The sequence below is a fragment of the Danio aesculapii genome, chromosome 10 (assembly GCF_903798145.1).
Source record: "Danio aesculapii chromosome 10, fDanAes4.1, whole genome shotgun sequence".
NCBI classification, from domain to species: Eukaryota; Metazoa; Chordata; class Actinopteri; order Cypriniformes; family Danionidae; genus Danio; species Danio aesculapii.
The window spans coordinates 37,131,724-37,146,047 of NC_079444.1; the positions used below are offsets into that span (position 1 = coordinate 37,131,724).

Consider the following 14,324-nt stretch of genomic DNA (forward strand, 5'->3'; position numbering starts at 1 on the left):
GAAATACTATAACTTGGTTTATTCAAATGGCTCTTTATACTAATATTATACAGTTTATGAATCAACAATATATTATTATGGAGAATTATGCAGAATACAACATTTGAACTGGATCAAAAACTTTGTCCTAAAAAAACAAAAACAAAAAAACAGTATCCATTCTTGTCTTTTTTGTTTTTTGTTTTGTTTGCTAAACTACTGTTTTGGGCCAAATGCGGACTTTCTTTAATGTTTGATCTTAAAAGTGTTTACAGTTCATATAAAATATTGTTTCTCCAAAATGTTGTCATTGAGTTATGTTTGTACATTCATGTCCCCCATTTTGTTTTTAATTACTAATGGATAATTTAAATATTTATTATTAAATATTATATTAAACTTTTATATTTATTACTTTAATATTTGATCTTCTAAAGTGTTTACATTTTATATAAAATATTGCTTCTCTATAATATTGTCATTGAGTTATCTTTGTTCATTTGATATGACTTTGTTTTTAATTACTAATGTATCATTTAAATAAAAATATTAAATCTTAATATTTTTACTTTAATATTTGATCTTCTGAAGTGTTAACATTTCATATAAACTATTGTTTTCTGCTAAATATTGCCATTGACTTATCTTTGTTCATTTGATACCACTTTGTTTTTAATTACTAGTGTATAATTTAAATATTTATTATTAAATATTATATTAAGCTTTTATATTTATTATTTTAATATTTGATCTTCTAAAGTGTTTACATTTCATATATTGTTTACATTTCATATATTCAACTATTGTTTCTCCATAATATTGTCATTGAGTTTTCTTTGTTCATTTGATACCACTTTGTTTTTAATTACTAATATATCATTTAAATATTTATTATTAAATATTATATTAAGCTTTTATATTTATTACTCTAATATTTGATCTTCTAAAGTGTTTACATTTCATATAAACTATTGTTTCTCCATAATATTGTCGTTGAATTATCTTTATTCATTTGATACCACTTTGTTTTTAATTACTAATGTATCATTTAAAAAAATATATTAAATATTAATATTTTTACTTTAATATTTGATCTTCTGAAGCATATACATTTCATATAAACTATTGTTTCTCCATAATATTGTCATTGAATTATCTTTGTTCATTTGATACCACTTTGTTTTTAAATACTAATGTATAATTTAAATATTTATTATTAAATATTATATTAAACTTTTATATTTATTACTTTAATAATTGACCTTCTAAAGTGTTTACATTTCATATAAACTATTGTTTCTCCATAATATTGTCATTGAGTTATCTTTGTTCATTTATTACCACTTTGTTTTTTAATTACCACTCTATACTGTTATTATGCACTCTAAAAAATGCCAGGTTATTTTACATTTACATTTAGTCATTTAGCAGACGCTTTTATCCAAAGCGACTTACAAATGAGGACAAGGAAGCAATTTACACAACTATAAGAGCAACAGTGAATAAGTGCTATAGGCAAGTTTCAGGTGTGTAAAGTCTAAGAAGCAAAGCGTTAGTAATGTTGTTATTATTATTATTATTTTTTTTTTTTGAGAGAGAGAGAGAGAGAGTACAGTTAGTGGTATATCCAGAGAGGCAGTTGCAGATTAGGAAGGAAAGTGGAGACTAAATAGTTAAATTTTTAAATAGTTGAGTTGAGTTTTTAGTCGTTTCTTGAAGACATTTTAAACCAAATTGGGTAAAATATGGACTAACCCAAACATTGGGTTAAATTTGGTTTTATCAATTTAATTGAAAAAATTAGAGTTGGGTTAGTCCCTATTACATCAAGAAATGGGTTTTGTTCAGAATTAGAGTGTACTAAATATTAAATAAAATATTTAGTATGTTATTTTACATGTTTATATATACATATACATATAATACTACTAAAATACTACTGTTATTGATTTCAGTGCTTTTTTAAACACATTTTTTTTTTATCCTAATTACATTATAGCTTATTTTCTCTGAAAAAAATTATCTTACCATTGTAGAGTTGGTCCACTGTTAACCATCGCAAAGGTCAAAATCCTAAAGTCAGATGAGGCCATCCATTCATCAGCTGTCCTTTATGTTTCTCTGCATTTCTATTTATAAAGGCTGAAAATATACTGCACTAGATCACATGATCATGCCTTAAGTGTGTGTATGAATAGCAGAAATATTGGGTGTGAGGGACTGTGAAATGATGTGTTCTCACGGTGGTGTGATTCTGCTGAACCAAGCTGCAGTATGGATTCAATTTGTCTTCATTTTACAGAAAAATGTTTACAGTTTTTCAATTTTTACAGATTCAGATGAGATACTATAATTGAAATAGATAAAAAAGGTTTTATTTCTTTAAAAACACAATGACACACAATAGATTTTTTTTGTCTAAGTACATATTAACATGCTCAAAATAAGTTTACTTGAGAAACAATATTGGATGAATTGATTTTTTAACAAACATGAACAAATGCTGTATATACACGTTTATTTTAGTTTTTAAATATGTTTTAAAAATAAACCCAAATAGATCAGTTTATCAATAAACTAATATTACATATTTTGTTTCTATATCTTAAGGATGCATAGACAAATTAAAGAAAAAACATATTTGCAGTGTAACCAAAACATGAATATAGTTATTATTTAAAATACAGACAACAAAAATGCACACATTTGGCTGTAGAAACATGTTATTGCCTAAAATTAAGAAAACTTATGCTATGACAACAGTGACATGCTTATTTGCTGGACTATTTGCTTATTTAGTCTTATTTTGTCATTTTGTTTTAACCATGTGGATTAAGTCTTATGCAGAAGAAAACAGTCAAAGCTTAGCATGTGAAGGCTTTAAAGACCACCAGGGGGAGTTGTTTGACAGTAGTTTGGCTTTTGCAATTACTGTACAATTCGGTCATCATTTACGCACCTTCATGTCACATAAATAGAGATGTTTCAGTAAAAGAAAAAAATCTCCCAAAACTATGGCACCTCAAAATATCAATATATGTTATGAAAAGATAAACACATTTGAGTCAAAAAATATTTTTCACATAGATCTAATACTTTTAGACGTAGGAGTACCAATGAGATTCTTGTGTGTCACATTACGCATGAACCAGTGGGATTTATTCTCATGCATCAAGCAAGTTTGCTTAAGCTCCTCTTTTTGTACGCTGATCAGTATATGTTAATAAAAGTAGCTTAAAATGTTACAGAAAGGGGCTGGATATGCCAATGCTGTGGGTTGGAAAAGCCGGAACTGATAAAATGCGTATTTTCAGTGCAATGTTCCTTTGGTCAAAATACATAAATGTGCATAAAAATGGTATGGAATGGTAAAGGGAACCATGGGTAATGTCAGTGCGCAAATTATTCATTGACTGTTAGGGGTGTCAGATATTGTTTTTGGTAATGTTTAGTTTGTGTAAAACTGTATGCATGCTTCAGCGAACCAAATTCAGCCATTTTTATTCAATTACATAACATTTATTAATCATTTTTTAAAGATTTCTGTGTTTTAAGGGGAAAATGAGTGTATGCTGACCTATAGTAACCTCTGATTGGCTGTTTTAGCAAATGTTTGATTTTCAACGAAGACCAATTTTCATATAAAACAAATGGTGATATGTTTGCATTCCTGCACCAATAAATGGATGACCATGAAAGATTGCTCAAAAATCTGTTGATGATATGGAGTGCTTGGGTTTTTTCAGCAGACTGCTTGATTCATACAGGTTTATTTTTTTGATCACTTTTGTGAGGGTAAACCATGAACTGGATTTTGATGTTTTGAATGAATTTAATTTTATTTTATTCATTCATTCATTTTCCTTCGGTTTATTCCCTTTATTTATCAGGGGTCGCCAACTTATCCAGAATATGTTTTACACAGCGAATGCCTATCCAGCTGCAAATCGGTACTGGGAAACATCCATACACACACATTTACACACATGCACTGCGATCAATTTAGTTTATTCAATTCAGCTATAGCGCATGTCATTGGACTGTAGGGGAAACCGGGGGGAACATGCAAACTAAAAACAGAAATGCCAACTGACCTAGCCAGGACTCGAACCAGTGACCTTCTTGCTGTGAAGCGATCGTGCTACCCACTACGCCATCATGATACAAATTATTTATTCAATTAACAATTTTTAAAATTCCATTATTAATTATTGAAATTTAATTTCATACTTATTTTTTGATCACTTATGTGACGGTAAACTGTAATTTTGATGTTTTGAAAGAATCTTATATTTATTTATGTAATCAATTAAGTTTATTTATTAAATTTTAATTATTGAAATTTTATGTAATTTCATACAAATTAATTTTTTTGATCACTTTTGTGATGGTAAACTATAGACTTTTGATCTTTTGAAAGAATCTTGTATTTATTTATTTATTTATTTATTTATTTATTTATTTATTCAGTGGACAAATTTATTTACACAATTTTTTTAATTTAATGTCATTTAATAAAAATCTGTTCATGATATGGAGTGACTGGGTTTTCTTTAGAAGACTGCTTGATTCATACAGATTTGTTTTTTTTTTTTAATTTAATTTTTTTATTACTACTGTTAACATAAACCTTAAACTTCATTTTGATGTTTTTAATCAAAGAATTTGGGGGTTTATTTGCTATTTTTTATGTAATTTAATTAAATTAAGTTTTTTTTATTTAATATATATTTTTTATTTTAATGTAATTTTATTTAATTTTACTTTATTTTGATTTATTTATTTAATTAATTTATTTAACTAGCTGATTTATTTATATATGTTTAATTTATTTATAAATGTTTAAATATTACAATTGAATGTAATTTTGTACAAAAAAATTAATTTGCTCTGCAGGAAGAAAAGCCATCTTGGTGGTAGCTAATGGGAAATCCCATAAACGAATAAATAATGAAACAGACATTTTGAGACATCAGTTTTGGGTAGATAGTCTTTCAATAGAAACACTGACAACTCTCAGATTTAATATTGAAGTCGTAAAGAAGAACGAGAATCTTACGGTTCTGGAACGACATGAAGTTGACTAAATGATGACCTTTTTACACCTCTGGCTTGTCAGAGCTTTCGGGTTGGTATTCCTCCGGCACTATACTATTCTCCTGAATGAGGTCTCCATTCGGGTCTATTACAGGCATCTCAGTGCCAATCTGCTGCATCTCCTCAACCTTAACCTCCTCGATCTTCACCTCAAGCTCTTTACTCTCCTCTTGTCCCGTGGTGACCTCCGAAAGCAGGAGACAGGTCTCGGTTGGTTGCCCTTTCACTTGTTGTTTGTTCTTCTGTGGGGTTTCGGTCTTCTCTCTTATACCACGAAGGTCAATGTTGTCATGTCGGGAGTGGAGACCAGAGATGAGTCCCTTCAGGTGACAAACCTGGCAGGCACACATAAGTGTGGTCATCAGCAACACCAAACAGCCCACTATGAGAACAGCCACAATCAGGTGCAGTTTATCTCCAGATGGTAGAGAGAAAATACATTGATATTCTGGGGGTTTAGTAGTGGCTGCTGGGCAGACTGGAGGTTGACTTTTAGCTTTTGGAGAGGATGATTCTGATGCTGGTGAGGATGCTAATGATACTGCTGCTGCTGATGATGATGATGGTGATGTTAATGATGTTGTGTTGTCAATAATGAGTTGTTGTGAAGTTTGGTTGTTGTGAAGTTTTTTTTCTGTTTCCTCAGCATGTGTCAATCCGAAGAGCAATGCAAAGTACACAAGACAAACAGTTTTCAGACTTATCATGGTTCTGCAATATAAAAAAAGAGGTTTTGTTATGTTTTTTTTATTAGTTGAAGCTTATTGGCCATATATGGGTCAAAGGCTCTCACTAAAATGTCATTCAGTGTAATAGTATATAGCAGAATATACAGTTGAAGTCAGAGTTATTACCCACCCCCACCCACCGTACATCTTTTTCTCTAATTTTTGATAAACGGAAAGAATTTTCTAAACATAATAGTTTTAATAACTCATTTCTAATAACTGATTTCTTTTATCTTTGCCATGATGACAGTAAATAATAATTTACTACATATTTTTCAAGACACTTCTATACAGCTTAAAGTGACATTTAAAGTCTTAACTAGATTAATTAGGTTAACTAGGCAAGTTATGGTAGTTAGGCAAATCATTGTATAATGATGGTTTATTCTGTATACTATCAGAAAAAAATAGCTTAAAGGGTCCAATATATTGACCTTAATATGGTAAAAAAAAATCTAGCCGAAATAAAACAAATAAGACTTTTTCTTTCTCCAGAAGAAAAAATATTATAGGAAATACTGTGAAAAATTCCTGAATCTGTTATGGTTTTGGATTAGTAATCACCATTAAGCACAGAATAAAAACAAGCAACATGCTTTTTCTGACCTGTTCTTTATGAATATTAGTGGTGTAACAGATCACAAATTTTATAGTTCAGATCACACTATGGTTTTTGAGTCACGGATCGGACCAAATTTCAGATCAGCAAAAAAAGGGAGATTACATGTTATTTGCTTTCCATTTATTACAGAAATAGTACTGCAGGAAACTTTTGGTTTTAACAAACAGAACTGAGAACCTGTAATTTTAATAAAAATAAAAATCAAGAACTAACCGAACTCAATAAGAAAAGTAAAATATTCAGTCCTGTAAAAAAATGATATTTGCTACTGTTGCTGATAACGCTAAATGTATAAATCTAACATTATAATCTTGTACAACACATATTTATTTTAACTCATATTTTCAATTAACTATTTAGTAATTCTCTCATAAAACTTCATGTTATTACTAGATGGATAATTTTTGAAGAATTATAAAGAATTTTTGAAGAATCTTTTTGATGGTCGCCACCTATTGGTTAAATAATGTAAGTGCTAGAACATTCCACAACGTCAAGTTGCATTGTAGATGCATATATGTTGGTTGTTGGTTCTGACGCGTTTGTTGCTTGAACGGGTTAATAATAAAGTGAAATGTCCATACCTTTGCAAATAAAGTTGGATATTCCAATCTATTTATTGTCCATTTTGTCAAAACTAAAAAAAGTAAACATCAAAACAAATATAAACCCGTTCTCACAGCCATGACGGTCAAAAAGTTTGTTTGACCTTCTTCTACACCTCAGCTCAACGTGAGGAGAGCATAAATACCATTTACAGCCTCTAGTAGCGTGAAAGAAAATTGCAACCCATAAATGGCTCCAACATGCATTAAATGCAGCTTTTAATCTTTACCAGAAACATCAGTGTTTAAATTCTGAACTGTAAACTGTTATCCCAGTATTTCTGTGTTATTTGATTGTATGTAACTAACTGAAAAGTGTAAAAACTGAATCTCTCTTGATTAAATGCAGATTTAAATGCAGCACATCAAATGATTAATACACATTCAAATCATATCACAATCTTCTAATGATTAATTGTGCAGCTTGTACTGAATGCAATAATGCAGACTAAACAAGTAGTAACAGAAAACACCTTTAATAACCTAAAACCTTTAGGCGGCACCACAACTTCTTCCTTCATCATTATAATTAACAGGAAAGCCAAAATGTTTTAATACCCAGGAGGCGATCTCTCTCTCTCTCTCTCTATTCTCTCTCTCTCTCTCTCTCTCTCTCTCTCTCTCTCTCTCTCTCTCTCTCTCTCTCTCTCTCTCTCTCTCTCTCTCTCTCTCTCTCTCTCTCTCTCTCTCTCTCTCTCTGTGATCTTAACAATTTTAGGAATAATCTACAAGAAAAAAAAGTTATTAATCCTCGGGTCACTTGTGTGTTCTGATAAGTGGGTTGTGATCCGTTACACATCTAATTTATATACAGTTAAAGTCAAAATTATTCGCGCTTCTGTGAAATTTTTTTCCCCCAAATATTTATTAAATGATGTTTAACAGAGCAAGGATTTTTTCACAGTATTTCCTATAATATTTATTCTTCTGGAGAAAGTTTAGAATAACCGTTTTCAATTTTTAAGGTTAATATTATTACCTTCTTAAGCTATTTTTTTGGTTGTCTACAGAACAAACCATCATTATACAGTGACTTGCCTAATTACCCTAACTTGCCTAAATAACCTAATATACCTAGTTAAGCCTTTAAATGTCATTTCTTAAAAATATATATCTTAAAAATGTCACTTAAAAAATCTTTAAAAAATATTTAGTCAAATATTGTACTGTCATCATGGCAAAGATAAAAGAAATCAGTTATTTCTGGTGGAGAATGAGGAGATTCCCCCAAAAAGTGCTTTGAGTGTCCAGAAAAGCGCTATATAAATTTAAGGAATTATTATTATTATTATTATTATTATTATTATTATTATTATTATTATTAGAATTAGTTATTAAAACAATTATGTTTAGAAATGTTTTGAAATAATTCCGACTTCAACTGTATATATAGTACATTAAAAAGTACATAATATTTTTATTTATACAAGCCAGAATAAGTTTGTTGTTTGATGTACTTAATGGTAACTACATTTATAATCTGATTATTTTTATTCTATTTTTACAAAATTGATTTAAACATTTTATTTGTATTTAATGCACTTAATTTCCATTGACCCATAAACTTGAATTATTTATGGCAAAATCAATTCTAGAAATCTCATATTCAAATTCAATTACTACATTTTAATCAGCTTTTTCTACACATCAAGGCCTTCGCTATTGGTAACTATTTAAAATATTACGAAATATATTTCTATACACTACTATTAAGCTTAAAGTGAAATTTAAAGGCTTAACTAGGTTAATTAGGCAAGTTATGGTAATTAGGCAAATCATTGTGTAATGAGGGTTTGTTCTGTAGACTCGAAAACAAAACTGTTAACGGAGGCTAATAATATTGACCTTAAAATGGCTTTTAAAAAAATTAAAAACTGCTTTTATTCTAGCCGAAATAAGCCAAATAAGACTTTCTCCTGAAGAAAAAATATAATAGGAAATACTGTGAAAAATTCCTGAATTTGTTAAACATAATTTGGGAAATAATAATAATAAAAAAAAAAATAAAAAAAAAAAAAATATATATATATATATATATATATATATATATATATATATATATATATATATTTATATATATATATATATATATATATATTTATATATATATATATATATATATATATATATATATATATATATATATATATATATATTATATATATATATATATATATATATATATATATATTTATATATATATATATATATATATATTTATATATATATATATATTTATATATATATAAACACTTGATCTAACCTTAACCTTTATTAAAATACAAGTATTCAGTATCTAATCCATACAGTTTGATAAAGTATTACATATAATTGCATACACTTGTTTCATTTATAATACATTTATAACTTTATCACTTTTTAATTTGACTTTTGTAAGACTTTATTAAAGTGACTGAACTGTTAAAATGCTTATAAATAAAATATAAAGCTAATGGTTTCTTACCCTTTTGATCGGTTGGAAGTTGTCTTATCTGAAGAGACTTGAATAATCTGTGCACGAGTCAGTGTGTGTGTGTGTGTGAGGGAGAGAGCACACTATTAATGTGAGCCTTTTCGAGACATGGTAATTTTAAAGCTGCAGGTGTGCGCACACTCATTAACCAGCGATGAGTTTCCTGCCTGCTCTTTCACTTCTGCTTGGACTCTTATATTAGACATGCACATTAACCGCTGCATGGCTAGAGTCATCATGTGGCTTTTGTCGCATCTATTTAGGAGCAAGTCAAATGCGAAAATACCGTTTAACAGCATTATCTCTCTCTTTTGGTAATCGTGATCCAGTGCACGTTGTGGGCGATTTTAACATGTTTTGCAATTTAGTCAGTTCATTTAATGGTTTTATTGGCTTTTAAATCGAGTGGTTTAATGGATCACAAACAGGGTTTATGTCTTTGATTAGAAGCGAAGCATCAGATCGTTTTTCATTTCAGAAAAAGGGACATACTTTACACACTTTGTTCCACCCTTGTTGTTCCCTTTTGATGTTATACTCAAAACAAAAACATGAAAATCTATACCGAAACATCAGATGAAACCACTTTCTCAACATATGCAAAATGGTTTGTTCGTCACTCTTTACAGTGAAGCCAAAATGCTAAAAACAGCTATCTATTGTTGACTGAATAACACGTGCTGTTCCTGTCATCAGATTACTGCCTTGTCTGTGTAGTTTCACTGCAACTTTATTTAATACAAATCACCAGCCTACTTTAAAAGGAAAAGTCTTTCAGATTCCTAATTCACAAGTTGAAAAAATGAGCAGTTCATTTGCGTGACACAGTGAGCCGTGGTCTGATTGCACACGAATCAACCTCTAGGGCTTGCACGCAATGATGGCTTTGTCAAGCCAACATTAGAGTTTGTGTTGGGAGACTTCCTTTTTCAAGTTTAATCTAATAAAAGCTGCTTTCATTGTAGGACATTATTTTAGTTTTACTAGTCAGGTTTACTATCTTAATGTGAAGTGAATCTTTTCAAAACATGGATAGACATAGACATTCATTCATCAAGGGATGGACATGGTCAGCAACCATACTCAGGTAGGCTGTGGCGTTGACCCAAAGTGTGCCAAGAAAATATCCCCCACACCATTACACCACCACCATCAGCCTGAACCGTTGATACAAGGCAGGATGAATCTATGGTTTCGTGTTGTTGACGGCAAATTTTCACCCTACCATCCGAATGTTGCAGCAGAAATCGAGACTCATCAGACCAGGCAACGTTTTTCCACCTTTCTATTGTACAATTTTGGTGAGCCTGTGTGAATTGTAGCCTCAGTTACCTGTTCTTAGCCGATAGGAGTGGCACACGGTGTGGTTGTCTGCTACTGTAGCCCATCTGCCCCAAGGTTGGATGTGTTGTGTGTTCAAAGATGCTCTTCTGCACACCTTAGTTGTAACGAGTGGTTATTTGAGTTACTGTTGCCTTTCTATCAGCCAGAACCATTCTGGCCGTTCTCCTCTGACCTCTGGCATCAACAAGGCGTTGCGCCCACAGAACTGCCGCTCACTGGATATTTTCACTTTTTCAGACTATTCTCATTAAACCCGAGAGATGGTTGTGCGTGAAACTCCCAGTAGATCAGCAGTTTCTGAAATACTCAGACCAGCTCATCTGGCACCAATAACCATGCCACGTTCAAAGTCACTTAAATCCCATTTCTTCCCCGTTCTGATGCTCAGTTTAAACTGCAGTAGATCGTCTTGACCATTTCTACATGCCTAAATGTATTGAGTTGCTGCTGTGTGATTGGCTGATTAGAAATTTGCGTTAACGAGCAGTTGGACAGGTGTACCTAACAAAGTGGCCAAAGAGTGTTAATCTCAAATGTGTTTCCATCAAGTTGTTAGAGCAGTTAACTGTAGTATTGGTAACCTAGTAACTAACAGTAAATAAGGGAACCACTATAAAGACAGCTGATTAGTCACGGGGGTGTAATGTTCGTTCCATCAAAGTTTATTCTGCAAATGTGGTTCCGTCTCGTTACATAGGAAACGAAGGACTGCAATTGAAGGAGCCTTTGAATTTTTAAAAATAAGACCGCCTTTGTCGCACCGCCATGATGCAGTGCACTTCAAAGGATGCAGCCTCTGAAATGAGACACAGCGACAGTTTGACGTAATCTCAACTGAAACCCGAAGAGTGGGTGGCACATAGTGTAGCTCCTCCCCTTTTAAAAATGGCCAATAGCGTTTTGTTTTTATCACAGCTCTGCCAGTGAGTGGTTGAGTTCAAGCGCATCAAATGAAAAGCAAATGAGAAGGATCTTTAAGGGGGCGGGGCATGATACTAAAGAGAATTTGATTGGTCAAGATTTGAGGAGAACCTGAAGTATGGGGTGATTTGAAAGATATTGTTGATCAATTTAGGCGGAAATGACAAACTACAAGCTTTATATTTTTAGTTCAGGTTTATATTTTGTAAATACAAATTTTTTCACAGTTTTGGAGCACACTAGCTTATATATATCCTTAACTAACAGACTGAAACTGACACCTAAATTATTTTATTTTAATTTCGCAGGACCTTTAACACTGTCTGTGTTTCTCTCCCTCACAGGTTCAAGACAGGCCAGATAAATGGGGACTTGCTTATATACCATGTACTTCTCACCCTCAAACCATACTATGCCAAACCCTATGAGCTAGTGGTGGATTTAACTCATGCTGGTCCCAGCAACCGCTTCAAGACCGACTTCCTCTCTAAGTGGTTTGTCGTCTTTCCGGGATTTGCATATGAAAATGTTGCTGCCATTTACATCTATAACTGTAACACCTGGGTCCGGGAATACACCAAATATCATGAGAGACTCTTGACGGGACTCAAAGGCAGTAAGAAGTTACTGTTCATTGATTCGCCTGCAAGGTTGGCTGAACATGTGGAACCAGAGCAACAGAAGCTTCCGGCAGCTACACTTGCACTGGAAGAAGACCTGAAAGTCTTTCACAATGCGCTAAAACTGGCCCACAAAGACACCAAAGTATCTATTAAGGTGTGTGGAGAAACAATACTACTAATAGCTTAGTTTCACTTTTTATGTTTTCAATATCTTAAAGGAACACTTCCTTAAGCTCCATTTTGAATCCATTCAGCTGATATCTGGGTCTGGAACATTTTTAGCTTAGCTTAGCATAGATCATTCAGTGGGATTAGAGCATTAGCATCGCACTGAAATATAACCAAGGAGTTTTTATAATTTATCTATTTAAAGCTGTTTTGTTATTTCATTGTGTACACTCAATCTGGCGTAATAATCAAGGAACTTTGCTGCTGTACCGTGACCGGCACATGCTCCCTACGCAAACAGTTGGTCATGTTGAAAGCTACATTGTTAGAGATTTTCAGGTGCTGCGTAATATCATCGTGCAGGCTGCAGCCATGGTACAGCATCAAAGATCTTTAAAGGGGAAATGAAGCCCTCCGTCAAGTTTACATTATTTTGTACATCGGATTTCACTTTAATAGAAATATATTAAACACACTTGATTATTGTAACCATTTACCAGGAAACTGCATGTTTTACTATAGCTTTTAGACCTAGGGCGCCGCCTTTTTGAAGTATCACTGTGTCTGACGTCACGGGGTTGGTTCCGTTCCCTCAGCTGAACAGATACAGTGGAAGTAATGGACTGAACACGAAGACTACAAAGCCTAATTTAACCCAATGCGTGAAGTTGTGAACGTGGAGCTGCTGCAAATACAAGCATCAGATGTGTGTCTAATATATAAAATTTGTATTTATTATATTTTTCTTTTTTCACCATTTAATTACCGATCATTTGATGTGCTTTGGTCCACTCTCTGTATTACGCTGCCTGACTGCCTGTCTGGGTTTCAACCATTGTAGTAACGGACTGAACACAGGGAGACTGGACAGCCTAATTTAACCCAATGCATGAAGTGGTGGAAGTGCGTCACAGAGCTGGTGCAAATACAACAAATACAAGCATTTAGGTGTCTTAAGTTGTGTATTTTTCTTTTGTTAATACCTCTGGTTTTATGCGCTTTAGTCCACTCTCTCACGCTGCTCCAACGCTGCTTGACAAGGGGATTTACATTCAGACTAATGCAACAATTAAAATCGTACATGACTTCAGGCTTTCTTTTTGAAAAAAATTCTTTTTGAATGATGTCAAGACATATCCCTCTTCAAGTTGATCAATTCGATCTCTCAACATGTATAAAAGATGTAAAAACCTGCTGTGTAAAAAATGTTTAGTTTGAAATCGAAAAGAGGTGAAGGCTGTATTAGTGAAAAGTGAAAGTACCCGCACCCATTAACGGCAGTTCCAGTTGAAACCCAGTCAGGCAGTGTAATACAGAGAGTGGACCAAAGCGCATCAAATAATCAGTAATTAAATGGGAAAAAAGAAAAATAGAATAAATATATATTAGACACACATCTGATGCTTGTATTTGCAGCAGCTCCACGTTCACAACTTCACGCATTGGGTTAAATTAGGCTTTGCAGTCTCTATGTTCAGTCTATTACTTCCGCTGTATCTGTTCAGCTGAGGGAACGAAACCAACCCTGTGAGGTCAGACACAGCGATACTTCAAGATGGTGGCGCCCTAGGTCTAAAAGCTATAGTAAAACATGAAGTTTTCTGCTAAATAGTTACATTAATCGAGTTTGTTATATATTTCCATTAAAGTGGAAAACAATTTACAAAATAATGTAAAGTTGACTGAGTGCTTCATTTGCCCTTTAATTATTGCACTGAAATGAGTTTAGTTTAGAAAGTATAAAGCTTTAAATAGGAAAATATA

The 14,324-nt window shown here is 32.3% G+C and overlaps 1 protein-coding gene across 1 annotated transcript in view; it reads left to right on the forward strand.

Annotated features, from left to right (window-relative positions):
• Window positions 1-14,324, forward strand: part of nf1b (neurofibromin 1b) — a 129,921-nt gene that overhangs the window by 82,740 nt on the left and 32,857 nt on the right. Inside the window, 1 exon segment of the mRNA XM_056467217.1 lies at window positions 12,114-12,546. Within this exon segment, the coding sequence (XP_056323192.1) occupies window positions 12,114-12,546 (433 nt within the window).